At 35.5% G+C, this 26,831-nt stretch overlaps 1 protein-coding gene across 1 annotated transcript in view; it reads right to left on the bottom strand.

Annotated features, from left to right (window-relative positions):
• LOC150106928 (NPC intracellular cholesterol transporter 1-like) overlaps positions 1–26,831 on the bottom strand; it is a 920,722-nt gene that overhangs the window by 446,076 nt on the left and 447,815 nt on the right. Inside the window, exon 14 of the mRNA XM_090393507.1 lies at positions 4,752–4,866. Coding sequence (XP_090249633.1) covers positions 4,752–4,866 — 115 coding nt within the window. The remainder of the gene's footprint in view (positions 1–4,751; positions 4,867–26,831) is intronic.

The following is a 26,831-nucleotide window of genomic DNA, read 5'->3' as shown; positions in this document are numbered from 1 at the left end:
GAGGAGTTCTGTCAAGAAAGAGATTTGCAAAATGTAGAAATAGATGGTGGGGAGGGGGGGGGGGGTCAAATTCAACTCATCAGGCCAATATGTAGTCATAAGTGTATACATTAATGCTAGAATCATTAGGAAGAAATGCAAGGAATTCTTAGCACAGCACAGGCACTTGTAGAGAAACTCAATAATTATAGGCATTAGTGAACCATGTGATGGAGGGAGATAGTGGGTTCAGTTTATTCAGGAGGTATGGACAAGATCAAGGAGGTACTGCTTATGATTAGACAGGAATTAAAATCCAGAGTAGTAGTCAATCTGTAATGTCAGTGGTAGTATGATTAATACAAGTAGTACAAGCTAAACAGAAGCTGATGTAATTTGGACATATCATGCAAGCAGGTGAATCATTGGAAAAGGCAGTTATATTGAGGAAAGATTGAAGGCATGAAAAGAAGAGTTGAAAAAGAACTTACCAATTTACAGTTGCTGAAAGAAAGGGAAAGAGGACAAGTAGGACAGAGACCCTTTGTTCACAAGATCACCAAGTGTCAAAATCAACTGGATCGCACATACAAGGCAAGGGAAAATATTTGTTATAGGTGTTATATGTAAGGGAGGTGGTGGTGCCTCTATGTAAGGCATGGTCAGACCAAACAATGGACTATTGTGCTTAAATTTAATTACCTAGTTGTCACCATAGAAACAGTGTAGAAACACTAGGAATCCAAGGGCAAATGACCAAAGTAATATCAGGACTCTGGAGTGTTGGTTATGCAGAGAAAATAAGGGAACGTGAATTATAGTTTCGTGGATAGGGGGACAAAAGGATATATGATAGAAACCTTTAGCTTGATTAAGTGATCTTACCAGATTAATACAGAAGTAATTATAAAAATAGTGGATCATAAGATGAGAAGGATGGGGGAACATCCTTGGAAGTTTTATAAAGATGTGGTGAAGAAAGGTGTGTGGAAATTATTTTACATGGAGAGCTGTTGGTGAGTCGATTAACTGCTGGAGTGCATTGTGAATGCAGGTAGTGTAAATGATTTCAAAGTTCAATATGATGGACATGTTGCTGATTGGGCAGGACTTCCACAATGATCCTACTAACTCCAAGGAGTTACTGTAATAATAATATATTACTTGCATATAACACTGCTGTGTTATGTGATCTCTTATGTATGGGCTGAATGTAAAAAAAAAAGTTACTATAAATAATGTTGCTACAAATCATACAAACTGAGCAACTCACAAGAAAAAATTTCATAAGAAAATTAGCAATAAAAGATAAAATTATAAAATAAAAAACATTAATTGCACTCAACTCAATCTATCAGAACATAATTTAGTTGAAAACTTAAGGCCTAAACAAACAGGCCAAAATTCATAGGACTCTCAGTGATTTTTATGTCCTGTGAGGAATGTATTCTAAAAAATTAAATATTCTTTCCTTCAAAAAGCATTCATACTAAATGTCATCAGCACTTCAAATATCATTCAGCAGAAACAACCAAGATTGACTTTTAATAATTTTGTGACACACACACACACAAATCAAGGTGAAAACGCATCAAAAAACAGCAGATTTTACAATAAGAGTTTTACAATAAGTAATATTTTATACGGAAATTAATAGTATGCAATTTGTACTAATTTGGCAAACATTAAAATACTCTTATATTAACGTGTTTATAAAGTAATTATTCCAACATGTGTGTTTTTTCTCTATAAATTCTTCACTCTGAAGTTCCATTTTTAGTCTAGTGTAGGGTTTCTGGATTATGTGAAAAATACATTTAAAAAAAAATCAAAAATTACAAAATTCACAAAAACAGAAAAATCTTTAGTCCAGCCATGGTGGTACGTACTATAAGCTTATGAGCTTTCATGGATAGAAATTGCATAAAAAGTAATGCAGAAGAAAAGGAATGGTGATCCTATTGTGATCAGTTACATGATTATGCAATGTTCGTTTTTATTATCATCATCATTAAGAAGAGAGACCTCCAAGGAGTCAGAAACTCATCGAGAGGGGGTCACATACTACCTGCACCAGCTCATACATTGTATTTCAATTCATTCATACTACTTGCACATATATCCAATGGCAATCCATCCTAATCACGCATTACTATGAAAGAAAAATCTAGTCCTCACCCTGTCCTTGACAGAATTCATTCTCAACCTCAAAGGATGCCCTCTTGTTGTTCTTTCCCAGCTCTCCATAAAATGAAAATTTCTATCTACTGAAATCCTGTATAACCCTTTCCTTTCAGGAGTTAGCAAGTCTCAATCATATCACCCCTCTTTCTCCTGATTACTAATGCCTGCAGTCAACATATTCTCTCTCTGATATCTCAATCCTGATTTTTTAATATGCTCTCCTTTGCCCGCACCCCACTGTATCATAATCACCATGGAAAGAAAGAGACCAGACCAGACCGGCACACAATAGTTCAAGCGAAGTTTTATCAAAGCCTTGTAAACAGGAAAAATGACTTCCTTATCTTTACTGCTGTACAGTTCGTTACTACATTGCAATTATCTTCTGAGTTATGTTTGCAATTTTTGCTATATGTCCCTTGAACTTCAACTTCCTATGCAAGATGCCTAGCCTGATCAGTTTCTTCTAGCATAATCTGACCAGTGAAAATGGATATCTAATCACACTTAAAGTAAATGGCTTTAACATTTACTAACAATGAACACGCAACCATTTTCACATTGGCACAATTCCAGCTTATTCAAAATATTCTGCAAGTACTGCATATCAACAACATTCCTGATTACCATGCCTAACTTTGCATCATCAGCAAATAGCTACTTGTCACATGTCAAACCATTCCCAATGTCATTAATGTACAGGTTGAATAACAATGGACCAAGAACTTTGTGTTATACCAGTATTTATCATAAATCTTTCAGACTCGTGCACCCGCCATACCACTTTTTGATATCTGTCAGTCAGATGTCCTCTCATCCAAACTTATATTTTATAATCCAATCTCACATTCCCCAATTTATGCAGCAGTCTTCCATGTTATATCTGTCAAAAGCCTTAGTCCAAAAATATCATGGTGTATCCAGTCATTCTTCTTGTCTAATTCAATAGTAACATTATAGAATATGAGCAAGTTGTTCAAACATGACCTTTCCTTAGTAAAATCATGATGTTCATTGCTAAATAGAGATTCTCTGTTACCCCATTTTTGAATGTGACCTCTAACTTTTCCAAAATCTTTGCCACCATTCCACACACTGATAGCCCGATAGCTGGATAAATCAGTCTTTGCATTACCCTTATGCAATAGGATTACCATATATTCTTTCTACTCCTGCAGAATCTTCCCTGTTCTGAGACTCAAATCATATAACCTGGCCAAAGTTCAGATGAACATTGTTTTAGCATCTGTGCTGATATCCCATCAGTCCCTATTGCTAAGTTCTTATTTAGTTTGTGCAACATCTCTAATACTTCCTTCTCATAAATCAAAGGAGGTTTATGAGGAAGTTTCTTCATTCATTAAAGGGGTAGGTAGCAGTGAGCACAATGTTGCATATATTCATTTGATAGCATTTAGTGAAATGGGCACTCGTTACTCAAACAATCTCTTCACTCTCATCCGCAAACTGAGTACAGTTTGCGGATGACAATCTGCACTCGGTAGAGTCATTCTTTCATATTCATTCTTTCTTTTACTTACACCATAACAGTAAAATTCTTTGGAGTTGTCTTTAAGCTTGTAGAGCTAGATTCTTTTCATATTTAGTTTTCCATACAACAATTATGACTCTTCTGGCCTGCTGTTTATAATTTTCATAAGTGACATCATCTGCACCCACATGATATTCCTTCCACATCATTCTTTTCTTATAAATCTCCTGCTAAATAAGGTTACACATACATGACACAAATTATTCCAACTAGGTTTTTTTTTAATGCTTCCTATGCACTGTCTATATTTTTCTCATCTAACAACCAATTCCATGGGCAGAACCCAGTTTATTCCTCAGCTGGTCATAATTTTCTGCTTTCATGCTTGTAGTTCAGCATGAAACTTTTTTTTTTTTTTGAATGACACATTCATAAACTTAGCCACTTCTCAAGCGAGTACTACATGATAACTATAACCAACTGGAGGCAGAATAGTTGTGTCTTTAACTGAAACTCCCTCAGATGCTATAACCAAATTTAACTATCCTTTGCTTGCACACAGTTCAGCGAGGTGTGGGTAGGGAACAGCCTCATTAAATGCTTTGGTCAACTGCTGCCTACATCAAGCTCTGTTTGTCCTTACAAGCCCTCTCACAATAGTGATATCATTCCTTATGAACTGTCTTAGGACTATAATTATGCCTCTTAGACAAACAATGTGTGTCATTTTTCCACTGATTACACACAGGATATTTCACCTTTAGAGCAACCAATCAGCTGTGCTGTTTTCATAATCATGGCTCTGGCCAGGTGGGCACCCACAACAAGCTCACTCCAAAAGATCCATTGTTTTTCCCTATTGTGATCAACTATCAATTATTAGTAATTAGCAGCATTCTTTAAACAGTTGCCTAGAATATGTGGTAGTGCATGTGACCAAATATTTTGAGCATATGCTGTGTATATGCAGAAGGTTTATGTACATTAAAATTTCTAATTCAGTGGCTGGAACGTGTATTTAGACTAATAATAATCTAAGAATACTTAAAAATATTTTACGTGTTACGTAGACAACAGTTTGGAATTATTCACTCACCAATGAAGAAGCAACTAGACATAGACACACTTGATAACATCATGCTAGGTGCTACGCTTCCAACTACTCGGCCAATCTGTTCTCTTAACGTCTCATCAGGAAGACGTTCATCTCTCTACAGTAATAAAGAAACAATTAAATACACTCAGCAAAGATTACCAATGTATTCCAAATAAATAAAAATAAACAATTAATGACATGAAATTATCTGTGCAGCATATTCAATTCCCAAATCTGAAAATTTCATGTTAGAGCAGCAAGAAATTTTACATGGCTTAAGGATTGCATTTTGTAAACCTTATTGTAACCAAAATTTTTACCAAAATCAGAAATGATAGGTTTAATCCTTTAGGTCAACATACTGACAAATACGTATTTCCATAAACATTTTGCTTTTTTAAAAAAAAATAAATACTTTTCTCAATTTTACTCGCACTAAACCCTGATACAGATACATGACATGAAATTAAGAATTATGAACACGTTAGCACAAGAATATTTTAATATTTGCCTGACTATCATCAGTGGCTTGATAGTAACAATTTTTACAAGGTAGAATACAAACAACTGATATCATTCAAAAGTAGAACGAGCAGCATTCATTGCTAAGCACTAAAGAGAGGTAAATTTCAGAGTGATGAATAATTATAGGTACCGATTCACAATTTCATACAACAATCTAAATTTATAAATTAAAAATAACAGACTAATGTAAGAATTAGAAAGTCAATTAAAAAAAAACAAACTAAGTGATCTGCATTAAACTTTCCCATATTTTTGACAAGGATATATAATCATTTTGATTCAAGTTAGGGCGTTGAAGTAAGGCCTCAGCACTCTCTTTGAATAGGCATTCGAATTTATAGTGACATCTGTGTAGCAGGTGAGTTTTGGACCAGAGAATGTTGTAGCTTGTCTCTATCGTGTGTTGTGCCAATCCAGACTTATCGGATTTGTTGTGAAGAATGTATGATTGATGTTCTTGTATTCTTTTTTCTACTGAACGTCCGGTTTGTCCAAAGTAGGAAAGCTGGCAGTCACACAAACTTGATATACACCAGGCAGCAACATAGTTGAGCGTTTATCTTTAGAAGAGGGGAAGTAGCTGGATATTTTATTAATAAGGATAAGTGGCTGTTAAATCATATTTCTTCAGAATTCTTGAAATTGGTTCTGAAATTCTGAAAATCTATGAAATTGGAACTTGACTAATTCTTGCATTAGTCTAATGTTATCTTTCATTTACAAATGAAGATTGTCATATGAAATTGTGAATTGATAACTATAATTATTCATCACTCTGATGAAATTTACCTCTATTTAATGCTTGGCAACGTAACATCACGTGCCTCGTTCTACTTTTGAATGATCAATTGTTTATATTCCACCTTGTAAAAACTGTTCCTATCAAGCCACTGATGATAGTCTGCCAATTTCAGACTGAAATATTTGGCAAATATTAAAATATTCTTGTGCTAATTTGATAATTCTTAATTACATGACAATGTGGAAGTGTAGCAAAGTAGATTACATGAGTGAGGATAGCCCAATATTAGTTATCCTATATTCAATGTTGGCTCCAGAAGTGCAAGGTTTGCAAGTTTTTGATATCCTTCAAAAAATTCTATTCAGCAATGATTCAATTATGAATCATTACTCAAACTTCCTAAGTTGAGTAATGCATGTGTTCATTCATGTACAACTCCACATCCTTTTGACACCACACCATAAAATTAAATCTTTAAACATGTTATGTATAATTCATGAGTTGTACATTAATTATAGTGTACATGAGTCTAGGCCACCTAACTAATATAAAACTAAACAGATTTAACTAGCTTTCCCTGGAAATGCAACAATGTTCTCTCATCTCAGGAACTCAGAACACAAGCCTGCTCGTGACCCCACCTTTTTTTCCCCTACAGATTTACCTTCTCTCAGCCAAGCTCCAACTTTTGTCCTTTGGCACTAAATCAGTGCCAATTTGGGTGTCCAAGATTTCTATTTACATGGCATGATTACCATTTCTATTCTCCTAACCCAAACTCCTATTCTCATCTAAAAACAACTGAAATAGTCCTTGCTAAAATGAGAGGCATCATTCTTCACTTCTAGACAAAACCCTCATCCAAGACATGGTGCTTTGGCAAGTGTGCCAGAGCAGTATAACTCAAAATTAAAATAGCTCAAATCAAAAATCCAGGATTTGCATAGTTAAAAAACTGTACCAAAATACAGTTTTTTTTTTGGTTAAAACCTGTATCCTACTCAAATTGCAGTAAAACCTAGTTCCTTGAGGTTATTAGATGCAACTTTTGTCCTTCAGTTGAATGTTGATCTTTAATGGAATGAAAGACATCTAATAGGTAACAGTTAATGAACTAAATATATTTAGCTATTGAGATTAAGCCAATATGTTACCTTGGTCACCAAAGCATTTTCACGTGCACAGAGATATTAAGAACATATAAAAAGACAACATTGGCAGAAAGGTATTTGCTTTCCTATTAATGTACCTAATTACATGTGTTCAATAAATCTGTGTCCATGAAGATGCCTTGCTGAAGAAGAAGGCTTATTGGGTTAGTAATCTAATTAGCTACATAAATTTAGTTAATTATCTTTAGATGTCTATTTTATTCCACATCAGCTTGAGGAATCGCCCAAGGATAATGCTGACCTTTTGTGATCACACTTCTCTAAATCTTGTAACCAACTTTACCATGAACAACTTGCAACATTTCCCTTACATCCTTCATCAGAAAGATAACAGAAAAATTCCCAATAATAATATTGATAAAACAGTGCCTAAAAACATGCTTCAGAATTAATATCCCTCTTGAATTGCTTATGCAATCCACCATACCTTTATATAGCCTGTCCCCCCAAAGGGGGGAAAAAAACAAGTCAGCCAAACTTTGCCCAACTGCCCTCACCTGAATACTCTAGAGCAGAGGTCGGCAACCTTTTTAATATGTAGAGAACAATATAAAATTTGAAAATTATAGAGGGCTCTTGACAGGCATTTTTTCTTCTCATTTAAGGCTTAGAGATTCTATGATTAGTTGTTTTTAATGAAAAAATGAGATTTCAAATCTTAACATTATTTTATTTAACTTGCTTTTACAACATATTTTTGTCATATATGAATGAATATAAAATACCATAAAAAATTAAATAAATGAATACAAAAAATATAAATTCAATAGGATTTTATGAGAAACCTGGCCTTGTACATCATCTAATTTTTTATAATCAAGCATATAGTCTGAAGTACCTGCTCTTAAACAATTATCCAAATGCGAGTTTGTAAGTTGAGATCAATATGTTGATTTCAAATATGCCATATTTGAAAACAGGGTCTCGCAGTTGTATGTGGGTGCACAATATGAATAAATTTTTAGCGAGCATTTTCTCAGATCTACTAACTTCCAGAACATGTTATCATCGGGATGAGCTTTTAAAATTATGTTGTTTTGTAAATTAATTATTTCTATTTCCAAGTTGCATTGATAACTAGATGATGTCAACAACTCAAACTACTTATGATCAGTGGTCTCTCATCTTAATAGGCACAAACAAAGCAGTTTACACTAATTTCTCCGAGGGCACACTAAAAATTCACTTTGGGTGCCATTACGCTAGCAGGCGCTCGTTGCTGACTCCTGCTCTAGAGTATTGAGGTAAGGGCAGTTGGGCAATAAAAAGGTTGATAACCAATATAGTGGGAGGAGGGGGACCTATTCTCTCCATAGTACACCTCATAACCAATCTTATGCATCTTAGAACGTAGGTTATAAGGAAACGTTTGGAGAACTTCATGTGACTGTTCTTATTTTATTATTATTCAGGACTCCATGAAGTCAGGAGACTCATCATGGGAGTTCCTTCCTAGGAAACACACTCATTGACAGTTCTTGCTCTCACCACTCTATCAGGCAATGCATTCCATGGTTCAACCACCCTATATGCAAAGAAACCACTCCTCCCCCTCTTGCTCACAGCTTCCATAGATGGTCCCTTGTCATCACTCCTTCCTGATGTTCCACCAAGCGAAAGAACTCCTCAGTGTCAACCCTGTAACTAACGCTCAATGGTTTAAAAGTCTCAATCATATCACCTCTCCTATCTACCAAACTGTGCAGCCCGACATTCCCTCAGCTGATCCTCATAACTAACATTGTGCAGTCCTGAAACCATCTTTGTTATCTGCCTCTGTACCCTTCCCACAGTTAATTTATCCCCTTAAAATCCTGGGGAACAAATTTGAGAACAACAGTCTAAGTGTGGTCTGATCAGTGTCTTATACAATGGAATAATAACTTATCTCTGCAGGTCAGAATCCCTCTCAGTATTGCAGCAATCCTATGGATTACCTTCACAACATTTGCAATATGTTACCACATAAATGACCAGGACAAATTGTCTCCTGAAATACAAGAAACTAAGCACCACATTCTTCCTATATTCAGATCTCTCACCTTTGAAGAAAACTAAATGAACTTTGACACTAAAATGTCTTGTGGTACAGGTGTCATCTCCCCAGTTGTATTCAAATATTGTGTTTCAGAGGTAACACCTGTCCCATATAATTTTTATACTTATACAGCACTTATTCCAATGTGCAGACCAACCTTAACCTATTCCAAGAAAGGAAGATAAAGCTGCTGTCACTCTACTGTCATCGCTACAACCCTATCAATCCTATTCAAATTAATGGAGAAACTCATCAGCATCTTCACTGCATGGAGGACTACCACTTTAATCAATGACCACCAAAATGGATTCCATCAATCCAAATCAATACTAACCTCTTAGTCTACACCACCTTCTACTTAGAACATGTTACAGAAAAATTCAGAAGTGTGCTGTTGTATAAATTAAAGATACAAAGAAATAATAATCTTGGTTTAATCTTTTATCCAAGTGTAAGCAAACAAAGTTTGCTCATGAAGTAATTTCATGTACTGGGCAACTCATATATAGAAGCTAATGACTTCGCATCACTTGCCTTAGTATCCCATAATGCATAGCATTATGCATGTCCATAAGGATATATGCTTTGCATTATGGGATACTAAAGCAAGTGATGTGAAGTCATTAGCTTCTATATACAATATACAAGTTGCCCAGTCCTGAAATTACCCTAGGTGCAAACGTTTTTTGCTCACACTTGCATAAAGGATTAAACCAAGAATATAATTTCTTTGCATCTTTAATTTATAGTATAACCAAGTGGAAAAACTCCAACAAATGTGTTGTTACTCTTGAGATTTCCAGAATATTGGATCATGTCTGTCATTGAGGCCTCTTCAGTGTACCTGTGATCCTTTGCAATTGGGTTGCAAGCTTTCTCCAATCATTCACACTTCATGTCAGGGTTGATGGTACCCTCTCATCAAGCTTCTCCACATTTCTCTTCCTCTTACAGCCTTTCTCATGAAGTGTTATTACCCAGCAACTACAACCTCCAACTCTTGAAAAAAGAAAAATGTCAACATTTTTCCTTCTTCAACCCTCACCTGATAGCAAATTTTAAACTATTAGTAAGAATGGCAATTATTATTTTATTATTATTACATGACACCTCCAGGGAGTCCTAAGACTCATCGAGGAAGGGCACCTACTCTACATCTCTCCGTCATCTACACTAGCACCATCTACTGTCTACCACCACTAGTTTTTTCACAGACAATCACAAACATCCATGCCCGTGGTGGGATTCAAACCCATGGCCTTTTGGCTGGAGAGCAGATACGCTAACCACTCAGCCAACCAATGGAAATGTTAGTTAAGTCATTCAGGAATGAGAGGATAGGAATAGGATTCTGTAAGGAAGGAAACAGTTTTGTGAAAGGTTATGTTTAAGTAATTTAATTTCTGCAATAAAGTTACAGCCGAGTTGGATAAAGGAAACAGATACACAATGATACTGCCAAACTTTGCAAAAGCATTTAAAATGATACTGCATGGAACTAGTTATTACACAAACTGGAGCAAATCAGGGTGGATCTGCTGGTAATATGGATATAAGGATGGCTGATGAACAGACAAGAGTAGCATTTGGATAAAATGCTATTATTATATGGGCACCTCCATGGAGTCCAAAAGACTCAAACTATCCACTTGATCTATCATACCTCTCCTTGAACCCATTAACAGATAAGCACTATCAACTAACTGGCACCATTCCATTCATTCACAACTTTCCAAGCAAAAAATCTAGTTCTCATGTCCCTACTAACCACACTTACTCAACTTCCAGGGATGACCACCTGTTCTGCCCTCCTCTATACAAGAGCATAAACATTTCTCCTGCATCAAACCTATAAAACCCCTTTAAATAACCGATTTGTTTCTATCACACACCCCTCTTTTTCACTTATCAACCAACTTCTGCATCCACACACCCTAATCTATCATCACAGGGAACATTCCACAGATCATTCACCATATTGATTGCTCACTTCTGAATCCTCTCCAATAACTTCCTCAGACCCAAGAAACCACATGACCAGATCTGAACACAGTAATCCAGATGTGGACATATCAAGGCCTTATAAAGAAGAATAACAACATCTTTATCTCTACTTGTTAGTGTTCTTCAACAGCCAAATAACCTTATGAGCTACCTTAGCAGTACGTCTTCAACTTGAACTGTCTATCACCATCCCTAAATCCATAGCTTCATATATTTCCTGGAGTACAGTTACATCAATGTGATACATGCTTGTAATCTATTTATCCCAAAATAGAAAACTTTACATTTCTTCATATTAAACTGACAGCCTATATAAATCATCCTGCAAGTACTCACTCCACATTGCCTCGATTCACTATTGCTCAACCTAATTTTGCATCAGCAAACAACTGAATATTTCCTTTCAGGTTATTTCTTATATCATTTATGTACAAATTAAACAGTAGTGGTCGTAGCACTGAACCTTGTAGCATAGATATAATACAGGGACAAGACTAGCATTATTAAACACATTTCTGTACTTTGATGGCTACTATATAATTTGTACATTAAGAGTATAAGGGAAAATTTTGAGCAGGATCAGTATCCAACCAATATTCAATTCAATATCCAACTGTTTTTCTAAGGATGTAACACTAGGTAGAGTAACAGTTAAAAAAAAAAAGTGATGTAGAGATCCTGAAGGATGACATAAGAATTCATGCTTTTAGTATAAATGGAGGAGGAGAAGCCTACATAGCTCAGTATCATTGCCATATTATTAGGGATTTTCAACAGATGGAGGTAGCCAATTTATTCGGAAGTAGAAGGGTTTTCCTCCCAAAACTAGTTTTTCATCTTCCAACACAAGCATATTAGCCAGAAGAACACATGTGATTAACAAATATCTTGATGACATTAGTTGCTTTGGCAATAAATCCAAATAACTGGAAGGATATCGTCTGGGCCAAGGAACTCAGTCAGTATCCAGATCAATGGTACTGGTAACATCTAGAGATAAAGCAAACCATTTTAGCAACTCTTGTTTAGAAGAAAAATGCAAATACTCCTTTCACAATTTCATGAATTACCCACAACATGCCTCCTGTGATGTTTCATTAGAACATTCAATATGAAGAAGTTAACCAGAATATTCTATGCCCACAGTGGTTATCCCACTGTGGGCATGGATATTTGTGATGGTCTGTGAAAATACTATTGATGGTGGCTGGTAGATTGCGTTGGTGTAGATGATGATAGTAGTTGCGGTTCGTTGTAGTTGATGGATTGAGTGATGGAGACAGAGCTGTAGAGTAAGTGACCCTAATCTTTCTCATGACTCTCATATCTGCAGTCTCTGGTCTTTGGTCAAGTGTTTTACTTCTAACCCAGCTCTCAGATCCATAAGTTAAAATTGGTTTAAACACTGTCTTGTATACAGCTAATTTAGTGTTTTAGCTAATTTCTATCTTATTCCATATAAATTTATTCATTTGACTTCCAACCATACCAGCTTTGTTGATTCTATTGTCTATTTCCATATTTAATTTCAGTCTTCACTAAAAATTGTGCCCTCGATGAGTCTTTGGACTACGTGGAGGAATCACGTAATAATAATAATATTCAATCTGATGAAAGATCGGAATAGACATATTGCAGGGGGTCATGGAATGAAGGTTTCATTTGTGCTTATAATTAAAAAAACATCTCCCTTATTTGTAGGGCATGATAAAACAGAAGTTCTGGTCAACAGACTTGGTGAGAGACTAGAAAATTTGAATATCATTGGAGAAGGATAAGCTTATTAGTCATCATCGTCATCAAGTTCCTGATACATACCCTCAAGGGAGTGTACTGGATATGATAGTACTATATGAAAAATTTACATCATTACTAACTTCCTATCTACAATTTTCCTCCAAATCAGTCTGTTAAATGTCAAGACTCCAATATCATCAGGTGTTATATTTCTGTCTTCTGAGGCACTTTTTACTGCATCAATTCATATCTTGGTCTTCTTTTGGGTCTTTTTCCTGGCAACATGGCAGAGAATACTTGTCTTTCTAATCTTTCCTCTCCCATTCTGCTTAAGTGAACATACCACCTGAGTTTAGCTCTGCTAATGCATTCCTGGATGCTGACAACATCAAGTTCTTTCCAAATATCCTTGTTTTTAATATGATATTGCCATTGATGACATCTGTTCGTGACCCTAATCTTTCTCAGGATTCTCATATCTGCAGTCTCTGGTCAAGTGTTTTACTTCTAACCCAACTCTCAGAACCATAAGTTAAAACTGGTTTGAACACTGTCTTGTATACAGCTAATTTAGTGTTTTAGCTAATTTCTATCTTATTCCATATAAATTTATTCAGTTGACTTCCTACCATACCAGCTTTGTTGATTCTGTTGTCTATTTCCATATTTAATTTACAGTTTTCATTAAAAATTGTGCCCAAGTCATTGAAATGTTTTACTTGTTCTATAGGTTCTCCATTCACAATACAGTTGATATTTTCAACGTTTCTGCCTATTTTCGTTGTCTTTCTCTTGTTGTTGCTATCTCATCATCATCATGCATATCAAGGATTTAGGCGTAGTATGGCCTGTTCCGGTCTTAGAAGTCATCGTTGAGTCGTTTAAGAGAACGTCCTGGTTTTCTTTTTCTTAATTGTTGATCTTCATATCATATTTATTACTACAGTTATTCAATTTAGTTAGGGAATCATGCGGACTTGCAGCAGATTTACTTAAAAGTATAACATCATTCGCATTAAACAAACAGCTGAGATTAACACCTCCAATTTTGATATCATGTTTTAATACCACTTTACTTCAAAATGTAATCCATAGAGATAACGAATAAGAGAAGAGATAATGTACATCCTTGTCTGACACCAGATTTAACATCAAACCATCTTCCTATACTTCCTTCAATTCTAACGGCTGACTTACAACTCAATTAAAGACTAAGTATTGCTTGATATAATGCCCCATTCACACCATAACTGTAGCATTTGGAATAGCTTCTCTCTTGGCACCTTGTCATATGCCTTTTCCAGATCTACGAAACTTAAATATTGATCTTTGTTATATTCCCATGATTTCTCAACTATTTGTCGTAAAGTGAAAATCTGATCCTGACCTCTGTTTGGCCTGCATCCTGCATCCAACTTGTTCTTCACCAAGCTCCTCTTCCACAATCCTTCTCAACTGTTTCTCAAGTATACTTGCATATGTATCTTATTCAGTAGAGAAATACCTCTGTAATTCTCACATTGTTTTATTTCCCTTTTTACATATGAGTACTAAGAGAATTCTACTCCAATCACATGGAATTGTTCCCTCTGTCTAGGCCTTCTGAACAGCCACTACGACTTTTATACCTCCATACATGAGCATTTCTGGTCGAATATCATCTACTCCTGATGCCCTGCCTTTCCACAGTTCAGGCTTGTTTCATTTAGCAATTTTTTAAAGTAATTACTCCATACTTCAAGGATATCTTTTTCTCCTGTTTTTCGTGTCACCTTTATCATCTCTAATTCCTTTTACAGCACACTTTCTTCCATTTCTTAGCTTCTTCAACAACCTCCAGAATATCTTGCTATCTTCTTGATACTTATTTTCTATGTTCTTGCCAAAGTCCTCCCATGACTTGTTTAGCCAGGTTTACAGTGTTTAGATTTCTTACATTTGTCTCTATATCCTCTAACAGCACAAGCTGACTTATTTGCCAGGAACTTTTGATATGTTTTCCTCTTTTCCTTCACTGCCTCTAACTTCCTGTCTACCACGAAATTCTGATTTTTCTATCCTTGCAGACAACCTCACCGCATGCCTCTCTGGCTGAATCAATCAGGGTTTTCTTCAAGGCTTGCCACTGAATCTCCAAGGTTTAGATCCTGTTCTAAAACTCTTTCATTTTTCTTCAATAATCTTTGTGTATTTTAGTCTACAGTTTACATCTGAGAGCTGCTAAAATTTTATTCGCTTTAAAACTTTCATACATTATTCTTTTCAAAATGAAAATCAATTTTATCCTGCTCAAGACTAAATAGCGATCACTTCCAATTTCAAATCCTCTGTACACTCTGGTGTCTTGCATCGGTGGGAAAACATCACTAACAATAATAACATAGTCAATGAGACTTTTCTTATTCCCTGCCTCTTCTCTCCATGTGAATTTGTGCACATTTTTATGTTGGAACATGGTGTTAGTAATAACCAGTCCATGTCCTGAGCAGAAATCCAACAGGTATTTGCCATTATTATTAGCTTGGCTCTTTTCTCCAAATGTTCCCAAAATATTTTTGTATGTCTCACAATCATTTCCTACTCTGCTATTTAGATCCCCAACAAGGACCAACTTTTCCTTTTTCATTGTGTCAGTTGCCTTCTCTAAAGCCTCAAAAAATTCCTCCACTTCTACCTTAGTAGAACCTTCTGTGGGACCATAGGCACAAATAAGTCTCATTGTCCAGTTCCCCATTCTCATATTTGCCGACATCTCTACTTGAGACTGCCTACCATTCAAGAAGATTAGCCTCATATTTAGTGTTGAATACTATGGCTACTCCTTTTCCTTGATTGTCATTGCCTGAATATAACACTTTGTATTTATTGCTCAGAAGGATCTCACCAATTTTTATTTTTTTTGTTTCAGTCATCCCTCATATGTTTGATCTGGTACTTATCCAGTTCCTCAGCTAGCTCCATTTCTTTGCCATTCAGGCTTCTTATGTTGATAGTACCAATCTTGAACTCTGGTAATGTTGAGTTGGGGCAAGTTTTAGGATTTGTTCCAGTAGCTGACTTTTCGCTGTTTGTCCTGGTTCCCTGGCAAAAACAACGGGAGCCTTGTTTAACCGGGTGATGCCCCAGCTGGCATGAAATTCTGTCATGTTGTACCATCATTTTAAATTTTGGTTTAAGCCAATTAGTGTATTTGGTAATTACAAGGACTGTGTTGGATCTGATGTTTTTGAAGATGTTACAGGCTGTGTTTAAGTTAAGTGAGAAGCTTGAGGTTTTGTGGAAGTGAGAAACTGATTTATCCACCATTTATCATGGTGAAAATCAAGACTTGGATAATAGTCAGTATAGTGGGGAGTAAAGAAACTCATTCGAAGAAAAATCAGTTATAGATCAGGGCAAGAGCTTTGATCAAGCCAAGAAAAGAGCAAATCCCAATTGAATTGCACCATAGGATACAAGGCTGAGTTCAGCTGGGTGAAAGATTATCTGTTGCCAAGAGAGGAGAGAGAGAACATCTGTGTATTTAAAGGGACACCTGGTTAAGACAAGATTCAGAGTACTGGGGGAAATTAGGATTATGTATGATATTTTGATAAGTTGAACAATTTGCTACATCACTAGAGCTAGCAATCAATTCATCAGTTTGGTCTCCAAACTTAAAGAATTATGGGCACTGAATTCTCCAAGAAAGGTTATTTCTTGGAGAATTCAGTGCCCAGGAAAAATTATTTCACAAATCTATATTACATAGTTATCTGAGCACAGCTGATCAAATAATTAGGCTATATGTGATCAACTTACAGGAATGAATAACCAAAAAGGTCATCATATCAGCAGAATTAAAAGCAGTATGGTTTAGCAAATTAAGGCAATCAGTATGGAAGTGTTTTGTTTCAGATGAAATTTTGTTTTGTTGATTTTTTGTTGTATTTTTGTTTGAAAAATTTTGGATTTTTTTTTATTTTATAACCACGGTAAGACTATGTTTTATGCTGCCTTTTATTTTAATATTGGGAGAGCTTTGAGTAAGGACATGCAATAAGGCGTTGAGGAACTTTGGACTACAACTTTCATATGGGAAGTTAGTTGTATTCTCAAGCACTTATACTCCAGGTGTGGCCTCAAATCTCCTGTAAGCTGCTATAATTCCTTCTAGGCACAACCCTGAGAGTAACCAGCAACAGGATTATTTGCCAGATGACTGGGAAGCCTCCCAAAGCAATATTAACAGGTATTTATCTAGCAGCTAGCCTGCAGAGACAACTTTACTGATACACCCATACTTAAAGAATATCCTCATCAAACTATGGTGTGGAAAGCATGTGAAAGGTTTTCTACACCAAAATTCACCCAAACAAAGATCTGTGATAAAAACCAGAAACCCAAGACATAAACATGGAAATAGACACTATGCCTCCAGTAATCGTGGTGCAAATAAAGTCCATTGCTACCAACAGGTCTAGTAGTCATTTATTATAACCAGGGAACATTCCTTAATACGCAGATAGCTTATCTTCCCTAATAAAGATGTGCTTTATTAGGGAATATAAATTTATTGTTTGTTGGAATTTATTTAGAGGAAATCTTCAGCTTCTGGATGCAATATATATCCCTCCCCTGCAAGAAAATTACTCCAGATTTCAGGAGCTATGGATTTCTTAAACTTCGAAAATGACTCATAAATCTGATAGTTATATTTTCAAACTACTCATACAAATATTCAAAAATTTCACACAGAACATGCTCAGATATGGGGGAGGGGGGAATCTTTCAGACAAACAGGTATCTAATGTTTGCTTCAAAAATTTTAAGCAAAAAGCTTCTTCAGACTTTCAAACAAAATGCTCATTAAACATAGATATAAGCAGCCATACTTCCTCAAATTAATTTGACACATTGATGATTGATCTTTTTGATTCCACCCAAACACTATCACCTTATCTAGGATCAGAAAAATTTTGCATAAATAAATAGTAAACAGTGTCAAATAGTAACCAATTTCAAACAAGTCTTTGAATCTTTAAATAACTGCTCCTCGATGTTTAACTTTATTTTTTTTTTTTTTTTATGAATAGCACCTATGAAAAGCTCAGCAGACAGTATACTTTTGTGTTTAGTAATGCTGGTGAAAAAAAAGTTGTGTAACTGGAAACACTGTTCTAAAACCCAAACAAGGAACTTTTTCAAGCCACTTCAAGCCTCCAAATAAGTTGGGTAGTAGTTTCTAATACTTGCCATTTATAAAACATCCATGCCCATGATGGGATTCATAGCCAGTTGTTGGAAAGTGGATATGCTAACTACCTCAGCCAACCAAGGCCAGCAATTTTGCTCCCTCCCTCCCCAACCCCTCCAATATATTGGAACGACATTCAAATGTCGAAATCTATCATCAAATTTCTCATGTGTACCCTCGGGGACACAGGATAATTATGAGAATGGTTAACTTCTGATCAATAATTTTCCTCCAAATTAATTTGTTATCTGTTCAAGACTCAGCTATCAGATCTTATATTTCTGTCTTTTAAGGCACTTTATAATGCATTCATATACATCTTGGTCTTCCTCTGGATCTCTTTCTTAACATAACTATAACGTAGTTAATGAGACTGCTTATTTCCTGCATTTTCTTTCCATGTGAATTTGTGCACACTTTTATGTTGGAATACTGTGTCAGTAATAACTAATCCATGTCCTGGACAGAAATTCAGTAGGCATGTACAATTATTAGCTTTGCACTTTTCTCCAAAATTTTCCAAAAACATTTCTATGTCTGATAATCATTTCCTATCCTGCTGTTTAGATCAAAAAGGGCCAGTTCTTTTTTTTCTTTTTTTTTTTTAATTGTCAGTGGCTTTCTCTAATGCCAAAAAAAAATAAATAAATAAAATTTCCATTTCTTCCTTAGAGAATCTTCTGTGGGACCATAGGCACAAATAAGTCTCAATGAACAGCTCCTCCTCCTGATATTTGCCCACATCACTACTTGATATTGCCTGCCATTCAAGAAGATTATCCTTATATTTAGTGTTGAATAATAAGGCTATGCCCTCTTTTCTCTGACTGTTATTGCCTCAATATAACATTTTGTGATTATTGCTTAGATAGATCACCTGTTTGTGTCTTCTGTTTCAGTCATACCTATTATGTCAATCCGATACTTACCAAATTCTTCTGATTCCCTTTCCTTTCCATTGATGCTTCTTACATTGATAGTACCAATCTTGGGCTTTGCTGATGTTGAGTTGGGATTTGTTCCAATAACTGACTAACACTATATGCCCTGGTTCCCTGATGAAAACAACAGGGACCTTGTTTAACCAGGATGCCCCAGTTGGCATGAAATTCTGTCATGTTGAACCATCATTTTACATTGTGGTTTAAGCCAATAAGAATACAATTTGTTTGGTTAAATCCCAAATTGCCAATCCACCCTCATTCATATCTGGATAGATACCTAACAGGTTGCACAATGAGAGGGTGAGGATTGGACATTAGGTCAGAAGCTCTGGTCAGTTCTCCACCTTTCTTAAAAGGCTCAGTGGAGGTCTCCTTCCAGTTGTTCAAATCCTTCAGCAGTTAAACTTTCCATAAGTAAATTTCAACTTGACATGGCCATTGTTCAGTACTCTTCAGTGATATAGAAAATGTACACTCAATATACACAATAATATAGTCTCTTTCAAATGCTTACAAAACAGTTCCACAATCAGATCTTCCAGTTTCATTGTTCGATGCACCAGTACATTGTTTTTTATATGGAAAAAATAAAATAAATGCTTACTATGAGTGTGCCTCAGATCATCAAGTTCACACATGTAAATGAAGATTTTATACAAAATGAATGCTAATTTCGACAGTATTAAATAAAAAATTGTGTATGTATTAACTTATTGGAATAGTGTGCAAGTTGTATGATTGGTATAACTATTATTCAGTAGTGCTGATATGAGTCATGATTAGACATACCATGTAACACTATAGTACAATAGAGGAATACAAGATGTGAGATTCAATGATGTAATAACTATCAACAAAGTCACCCAATGTAATCATCTAGCAAAACAACATTTATCATGCTGAACAGTAACCTTATTCACCAGAAAACATTCCACTTACAGTATTCTCCATGTAAAAACATTTACGCACTTGCACCCTTCACTATACCTTACGTGATTTTCAAGATAACCTCTTATCCTCCATTATGTATAATCCTTTTATATATTATATACAATCCCTTAGTAAGGGTTTACATCACTTCTCTTGTGCACTGTTTCCATGATAAGGTACAAATTGGGCTATGGAATGTTAAGTCACTCATCTATCCTCATCCTCACCACATCTAACCAGATGATGAAATTTGTGTACGACAATCTATATGTGGTCAAATCAAAACCATGTACCAGCACTTCCTTATCTTTACTTATAAATGTGCTTTAGAAAGCATCAAAGCACTGAGTGATCTTTGCCACAGAGCATGCCATTGGAACCGTGGTCGTTGAGAAATCTAGTCTGAGATGAATCGTTGTTACATTGATGCATGTCAGTATTGCTCAGAGGGGAAATCTACCATCTGTCAAATAAATTTCTTAGCAGCTTATCCTTCCCAGCTGGTAAACTAACTTGATTTATGGCAATCCAAATTATTTTTCAAAAATGAGAATGAACTATGTCACCCACATCCAACCCATTAGTACCAAAATGACAAATACAATTTCTAACTTAAACTGACCATCTATGAAACCCTGAATCTGTTATCCATTCCCAACTAAATCTAATATTTAGCAAAATATGTTTTCTAAATTAAGTAGGATATTAAAAAATAGCAAATTAAAGTGTATAAAAAGTATTCTGAAGGTAATGATAGCACGACATAAGTAGCAATGTATCGGGCACATCACCAGTACATAAGTACCGGTGATGTGCTGAAGTCAGCTTATGTGAACCAATCATTAAATTTTAATGAATTCTGCGAGATAGCTGGTAAATCAATGGTGGCTATGAACTGTAAACAAGCATGAATTTCAAGCCATGATAAGGAGTGATATTTGGGTGATATGGAAAATACAGGTATGCTGCTTCCTTTCCCATGCTTCCCCCCCCCCCCCCTCCCTTCCCTATGTGGTAGCCCCTCTGCAGGGATTGTCTTCACTAGCAATTTACAGAAATAGGAATACTATTTTTCAACAAACATCCACTTTAATTGCAAAAGTGCTTCTTAAAGTAATGACATTCCTATGCTCAGTGCCTGTTAAAGATGTTGCATTTCTAGAATTGAACTCCAATTAGGCCATTCTAGGCAAAATCAAGCAGATGTTTGCAGACATTTGCTGATAATGGAATTCGTTTAATGTTTTTTTTTTTTTTTTTTTTTTTGGGGGGGGGGGGGGGGGGGTAATTCTCAAAAGGGACAACTCACTTATTGTTTTTTAATAGCAGGTCATTAAAAATTCACAAGTACACCCTTGTGTACAATTGCCATTTTTATTTCTCATGCATTGTGTACAGAACATGAGAAATGAAATGTCAGTTGTACACAGGGTGTGCTAGTAAATTGTTACTTAATGTTATGAGGTTACATTTTCAAGTAACCTTCATATTTCTCAAAATCTAAAAAAAAATCTAAAAGGTTTGTTAAGTAGTATAGCCTCTGAGCAATTAAGCAAGAGAGTTTTTACTTAATATTCTTAACTGCTAGAGAATAGTTGGAGAAATAGTATGGAAGACACAACAAACGTGTGATTAGTGAACAGCAAGTCACTGAAACATAAAGGCTAATTATAAAACTGTGCAGGGCATTCATGAAGAGGTGGAAACTGCCAATCTGGAAAGATAAAACTTCTCAGTTTGAAGACAAAAGTTTTCTCAATATTACATAGTTGGATTTTGAAGATGAAAACTAGTGTAAAACAGGACAATGCAATGGAATTTTCTCGTGATTTTAACAACAAGAATGAAGCAACATATAGATGCCAAACCATGGAGTCTCAGAGGGCAAACTCTGAAAAATCATTCATTCATTCAGCTAGGAACGATCATCAGCAACGATAGAAAAATAAGAACACCATGGGAGACACAAGTTAAACAGAAACGTCAGTAAAGAAGATAGCATACCAAATTTTGAGAAAATAAGTTGACAGATGGTATAAAAATACAGAGAAAAATTTTAAGGGCTATTGTGAAGAAGTAGTTAAAGGTTAGCTCTTAAATTTTGCCTGAAACGAGAAAAGGCAGTTGGAGTAGATGATATTTGACCAGAAATGCTCAGACATGGTGGAATAAAAGTTTACAGTACACTGCAGTGATTTTGCACTACATAATTCAGAGGGTCTGGTTAGAAGGTCAAATTCCAGATAATTGGAGTAAAGCTCTCATAGTAATCTCTAAGAAAAGGGAATAAAGTTGAATGTGAGAATACAGAGGAATTTCTCTATTAAGTGTTCCAGCTAAGATTTATTCAGGCATACTTAAAAAGAGGCTGAGAAAGGAAGAGAAACTGGGAGAACAATAAGCTGGATTCAGTCCAAATAGAGGTCATCATGATCAGATTTTCACTTTAACAAACGGTTCAGAAATCATGGGAGTAGGACAAGGATCTGTACTTAAGTTTTGTAGATATGGAAAGGCTACCCAACAAAATTTCTTTCATGTTAAAAAACGTTCAATTTTCTCGATCATAAAAGCTATGGAATGACTTCTAATGGAACTATATTGATCAAGTACATATAAGAAACAACTATGTTATACCAACTAGTTTCACTGGTGAAACTAGTTGGTATAACATAGTTGTTTCTTATATGTACTTGATTAATATAGTTCCATTAGAAGTCATTCCATAAAATTTCTTTCATTTTCCTATCAATAAAGAAAATGAAAGAAATTCTGTGGAATTGATATTAGTTGAAACAGATTCTTAAAATTAGTATTACTTTTGAAAATAGTCTTTTTTTAGAAAGACTTTAAGCAACAAAATGCAAAAGCAAATAATTAATTTCATAAATAAGCATAATACTTTGATCTGGATGTATAACTGAGGAGATTACAGCAATAATTGCTGTAATCTCCACTGGTGCACAGAGTGCTTAATGTATCTGCTTTCCAGTCAACAGGCTGTGGAATTATCCATGCCGATGATGGATAATTCCATCATAGGAATGGATATTTGTGTTTATCTTTATGTGGAAGCTGAATTTCAAGTTAAAAATGTTTAAAATTAATGAAAATAAAAAATCCTACCACCTGCAGTACTAATGTTCATTTTGTGGCAAAAAATGCACAAACTGTCTACTGCTGCTGGGAAACCATGGCATAAAGATTTACAAGGGAAGGATGTTCACAGTGCATGGGAGGGGTAGTCAAGGAGAAAACAATATCATGCTGTATACCCAAGGTCAGGAAGGTAAATCAAGTAGGAGTTAGATGGATTAGTATCATTAAGCATGAGCTACAAAAAAGAAAATGTTAGTGGAGGGTATATAAGGGGTGACCAGCTAACTCATGAACAGTACAAGGATCAGGCAAGAAAGATGACCAGCATGGTAAAGAAGGCAAAATCAGATTATAAGAAGAAATTAGCCAAAGAGGCAAAAGGAAATCTCAGTTTTTTTTTGTTTTTTTTTTTCTCCCCAAGATGTGACAAGTATAATAACCTTAATGAGTGCAGGTAGAGAGGTAACAGAGGCAGATGATATTGTTGAGCTATTGAGTGACTATTTTGCAAGAGAAATCTATTATCCAAATGACTATATTGTTAGGGCAGAAGTGGTGGAACTGATGTGAGAACAGTAGTTAATGAATTAGAGGTATCTGGGATATTGCAAACTCTGAATGCAAATACAGCTGTGGGATTAGATGGGATACTGCTCAACATTTTAAGAGAATGTGCAGGGAAACTGGTGATGCTTTTGACTAGACCATTTATTTCAGTCTCAGCTCTGGAAAAGTCCCAAAAGAGTTGCAAGGCAAAATAATTCTTTTGCATAAAGGAGGATCTAGGTCTGTGGTAGCAAATTATAGACCAATCAGTATTTAGGGAATGGTGGTTATATCAATTTAACTTCCTTATCTCTGTAAGGAAGTTATCATTCCTTACAGAGATAAGTGAATTCAGGAATGAGTGGATAAGAATATGATAATCTATGAAGGACGGCATGACTTTGTGAAGAGTAGGTCATGCCTTAACTTTTTATAATAGGGTGTCAGCTAAATTAGATAAAAGGAATAGCTACACACTGATACTACAGGATTTTGCAAAGGCATTTGACAGAACACCACATGGAACTATTACACAAACTGGAAAACAAATATGGATGGATATGAAACTGGTGATATGGATAAAAAGGTAGTTCATGGACAGATGCCAAAAAGTGGTATATGGAGGAGCAGAATGCTGGAGAAGGCAGGTGATTAGTGGTGTGCCACACAGCTGTGCTTGGACCACTGCTGTTTAATTTGTACATAAACGATATAAGAAATAATTTGAAGGGAGATATTCAGTTGTTTGCTGATGATGATGCAAAGTTGAGTAAGGTGAGAGCTTGCAGGATGATTTGAAAAGGCTTGCAGTCTGGGCAAAATATAATGGATGTCAATTTAATGTAGAAAAGCATAAAATTATGCATTTTGAGATACAAAGATTACAAAACTATATACCACATTGAGGAAACTGTACTCCAAGAAACTGATGAAGCCAGAGATATGAAGAAGACAGTAAAGAAAACACTAACAAACAGAGAGGGAGATATCATTCCTCTTTATAAAGCCTTGATACAACCACATCTGGATTACTGTGTTCAGGTTTGGTCATCTGGGTTTCTTGGAGTGACCAAGATGGTGAATATTCTGTGGAATGCTCCCTATGAGGACAGATTACAGGTTTGTGGATTGCAAAAGTTGGTTGATAGGAAGGGAAAGGGGAGAAAGAAACACTTAAGTTACTTAAAGGATTTTATGGGATTGATGCAGGGGAAACGTTTCTACACTTGGCTAGAAGGAGCAGAACAAGAAGCCCTCCCTGGAAGTCAAGTAAGAGTGTAGAAATGTTTCAGGCATACTTAAAATATGCTTTTGTAGGGTATGAGGACTAGATTTCTAACTTGGAGAGTGGTGAATGAATGGAATGGTTTGTTTGAGTCAGTTGTGCTTTGTCTGTTAATTGTTTCAAATAGAGGTATGATAGATATTGTGTTAATAGTTTGGGTCTCCCACGATGAAACTTAGGACTCCACTGAGATGCCCATGCACCAATCATAATCAACGGCTTGCTACAGCTGTATTTTTATGATCCTCCTATTACATGAATCACAGAAGATGGTAGAGTCATCCACATAGATGGCATTACTTATGGTTGGAGGAGGTTGTTCAGTTATCAAGTTAACCTTAATTGCAAAAAAGCATGGCACTTAAAACTGAACCTTGCAGGAATCTCTCCTCTTCGGTATATGGTAAGGAGATAGCAGTTCCTGCTTAGACTTGAAAGTGGTTGGAAAGTTCTTGATAAAGAGAGAGGGCTTCCCTATGAGACCAAAATTATGTAGGTCTTTCACTATTTCAATTCTCCAAGCGGTGTGTTGTATGCTTTTTCATAATGACAACCTCAAAACCTAACTACTTGTTACAGTCTGAATGACTAACAAGTATGTGAAACAATTCAAACTGTAACATGTGAAATTTACAAATTCTTAATTTGGCACCCTCTCAATTTGAATAAAAAGTTATTAAAGTGCTATGATTAAGTCGTTCTCAGGATGATCATCTCCAAAAATAATCTCTGACCTGCAACTTCTATAAAACACATTAGTTTTCTTTCATATAATCCTGTGTGAAAGGGTGTCCAGAGTCTGGTCTGCAGTCCAGACTTGCCATAATGATAGTGAATGTATTTCACAATGCTCTCCAAGGCAGATGTTCCTGCCTGTCCATAGTAGGCCATCTTATTTGATGTGTGGGTTGAATGCGATGTAAAGGTTATTTTTATGTTTTAATTTATATTATGGTACTTTGGCTATCATTTCAGAGGTATCTCAACTGTATGGTATAGGAATAATGGTGTTTTGCTCATGTTTGGGCAGAGAGAATTAAGAAGGGAGATATTCTATTTTGTAGAAGCTGTAGCCACTGACTGGCCAAGAAGTATGGCAAAGATAGCAAAATTCTGTGACAAGGAGTACATTTACTGGAACAAATAGTCCTGGCTCTACGAGGTGGTGTTTTGAAAATTAGATGATGTGATATGTAATGTAGATATCTTCTCTATAAATATAAAAAGACAGTGAACAATCTGAAAGGCAAGTGACTAATGAGTAAAGAAAAGGAAGACAGTTACATGATTCTTTTTCTAATGTGAAGTGAATCTGGGGACATGACAGTACCCATTGACTTGTTTGTAAATTTTTCCTTGCCTAGTAAAGTAACCTACATTCACAGCAAATTTAAATAATTCAAGGCTATCATGGAGAAGTTTATTAAAAAGTGTGTTAGTGGAACATTAGTAAATAAGGAAATGGTATAAAAAATTAACCATCGTCTGAATTTTTTAGAATGTTTTTTATGAGTGATTTGAAATGGACATTTTTATTTTTTTTAAGAGAAGAGGGGTTACAGTAATGAGAATGTGACTTAGCTAACTGGTAAGGCAAATTTTATGAGTGGGACTGTCTACATTATCAACTATGTGGCATAGAGAAGTATTTGGTTTATGAACTTCAGGTGTCCAATTACTACAGGATGAATTAACATGAACATGTTTTAATTTGTCAAAAATTTCTATGGGAAAAGAAGTGATTTTTGTCAAAATTTATGATTTTGTTTTTAAGACATAGTGGGATCTCAGTCAGCGATTTGGTAAGCAGAATTATCAACTA

This window comes from Typopeltis vanoorti, chromosome 5, assembly GCF_054136105.1.
Source record: "Typopeltis vanoorti isolate ZY-2024b chromosome 5, IOZ_Tvanoo_1.0, whole genome shotgun sequence".
Lineage (NCBI taxonomy): Eukaryota > Metazoa > Arthropoda > Arachnida > Uropygi > Thelyphonidae > Typopeltis > Typopeltis vanoorti.
Note: the sequence above shows the minus strand (reverse complement) of the source record. Positions and strands in the feature narration are given on the sequence as shown.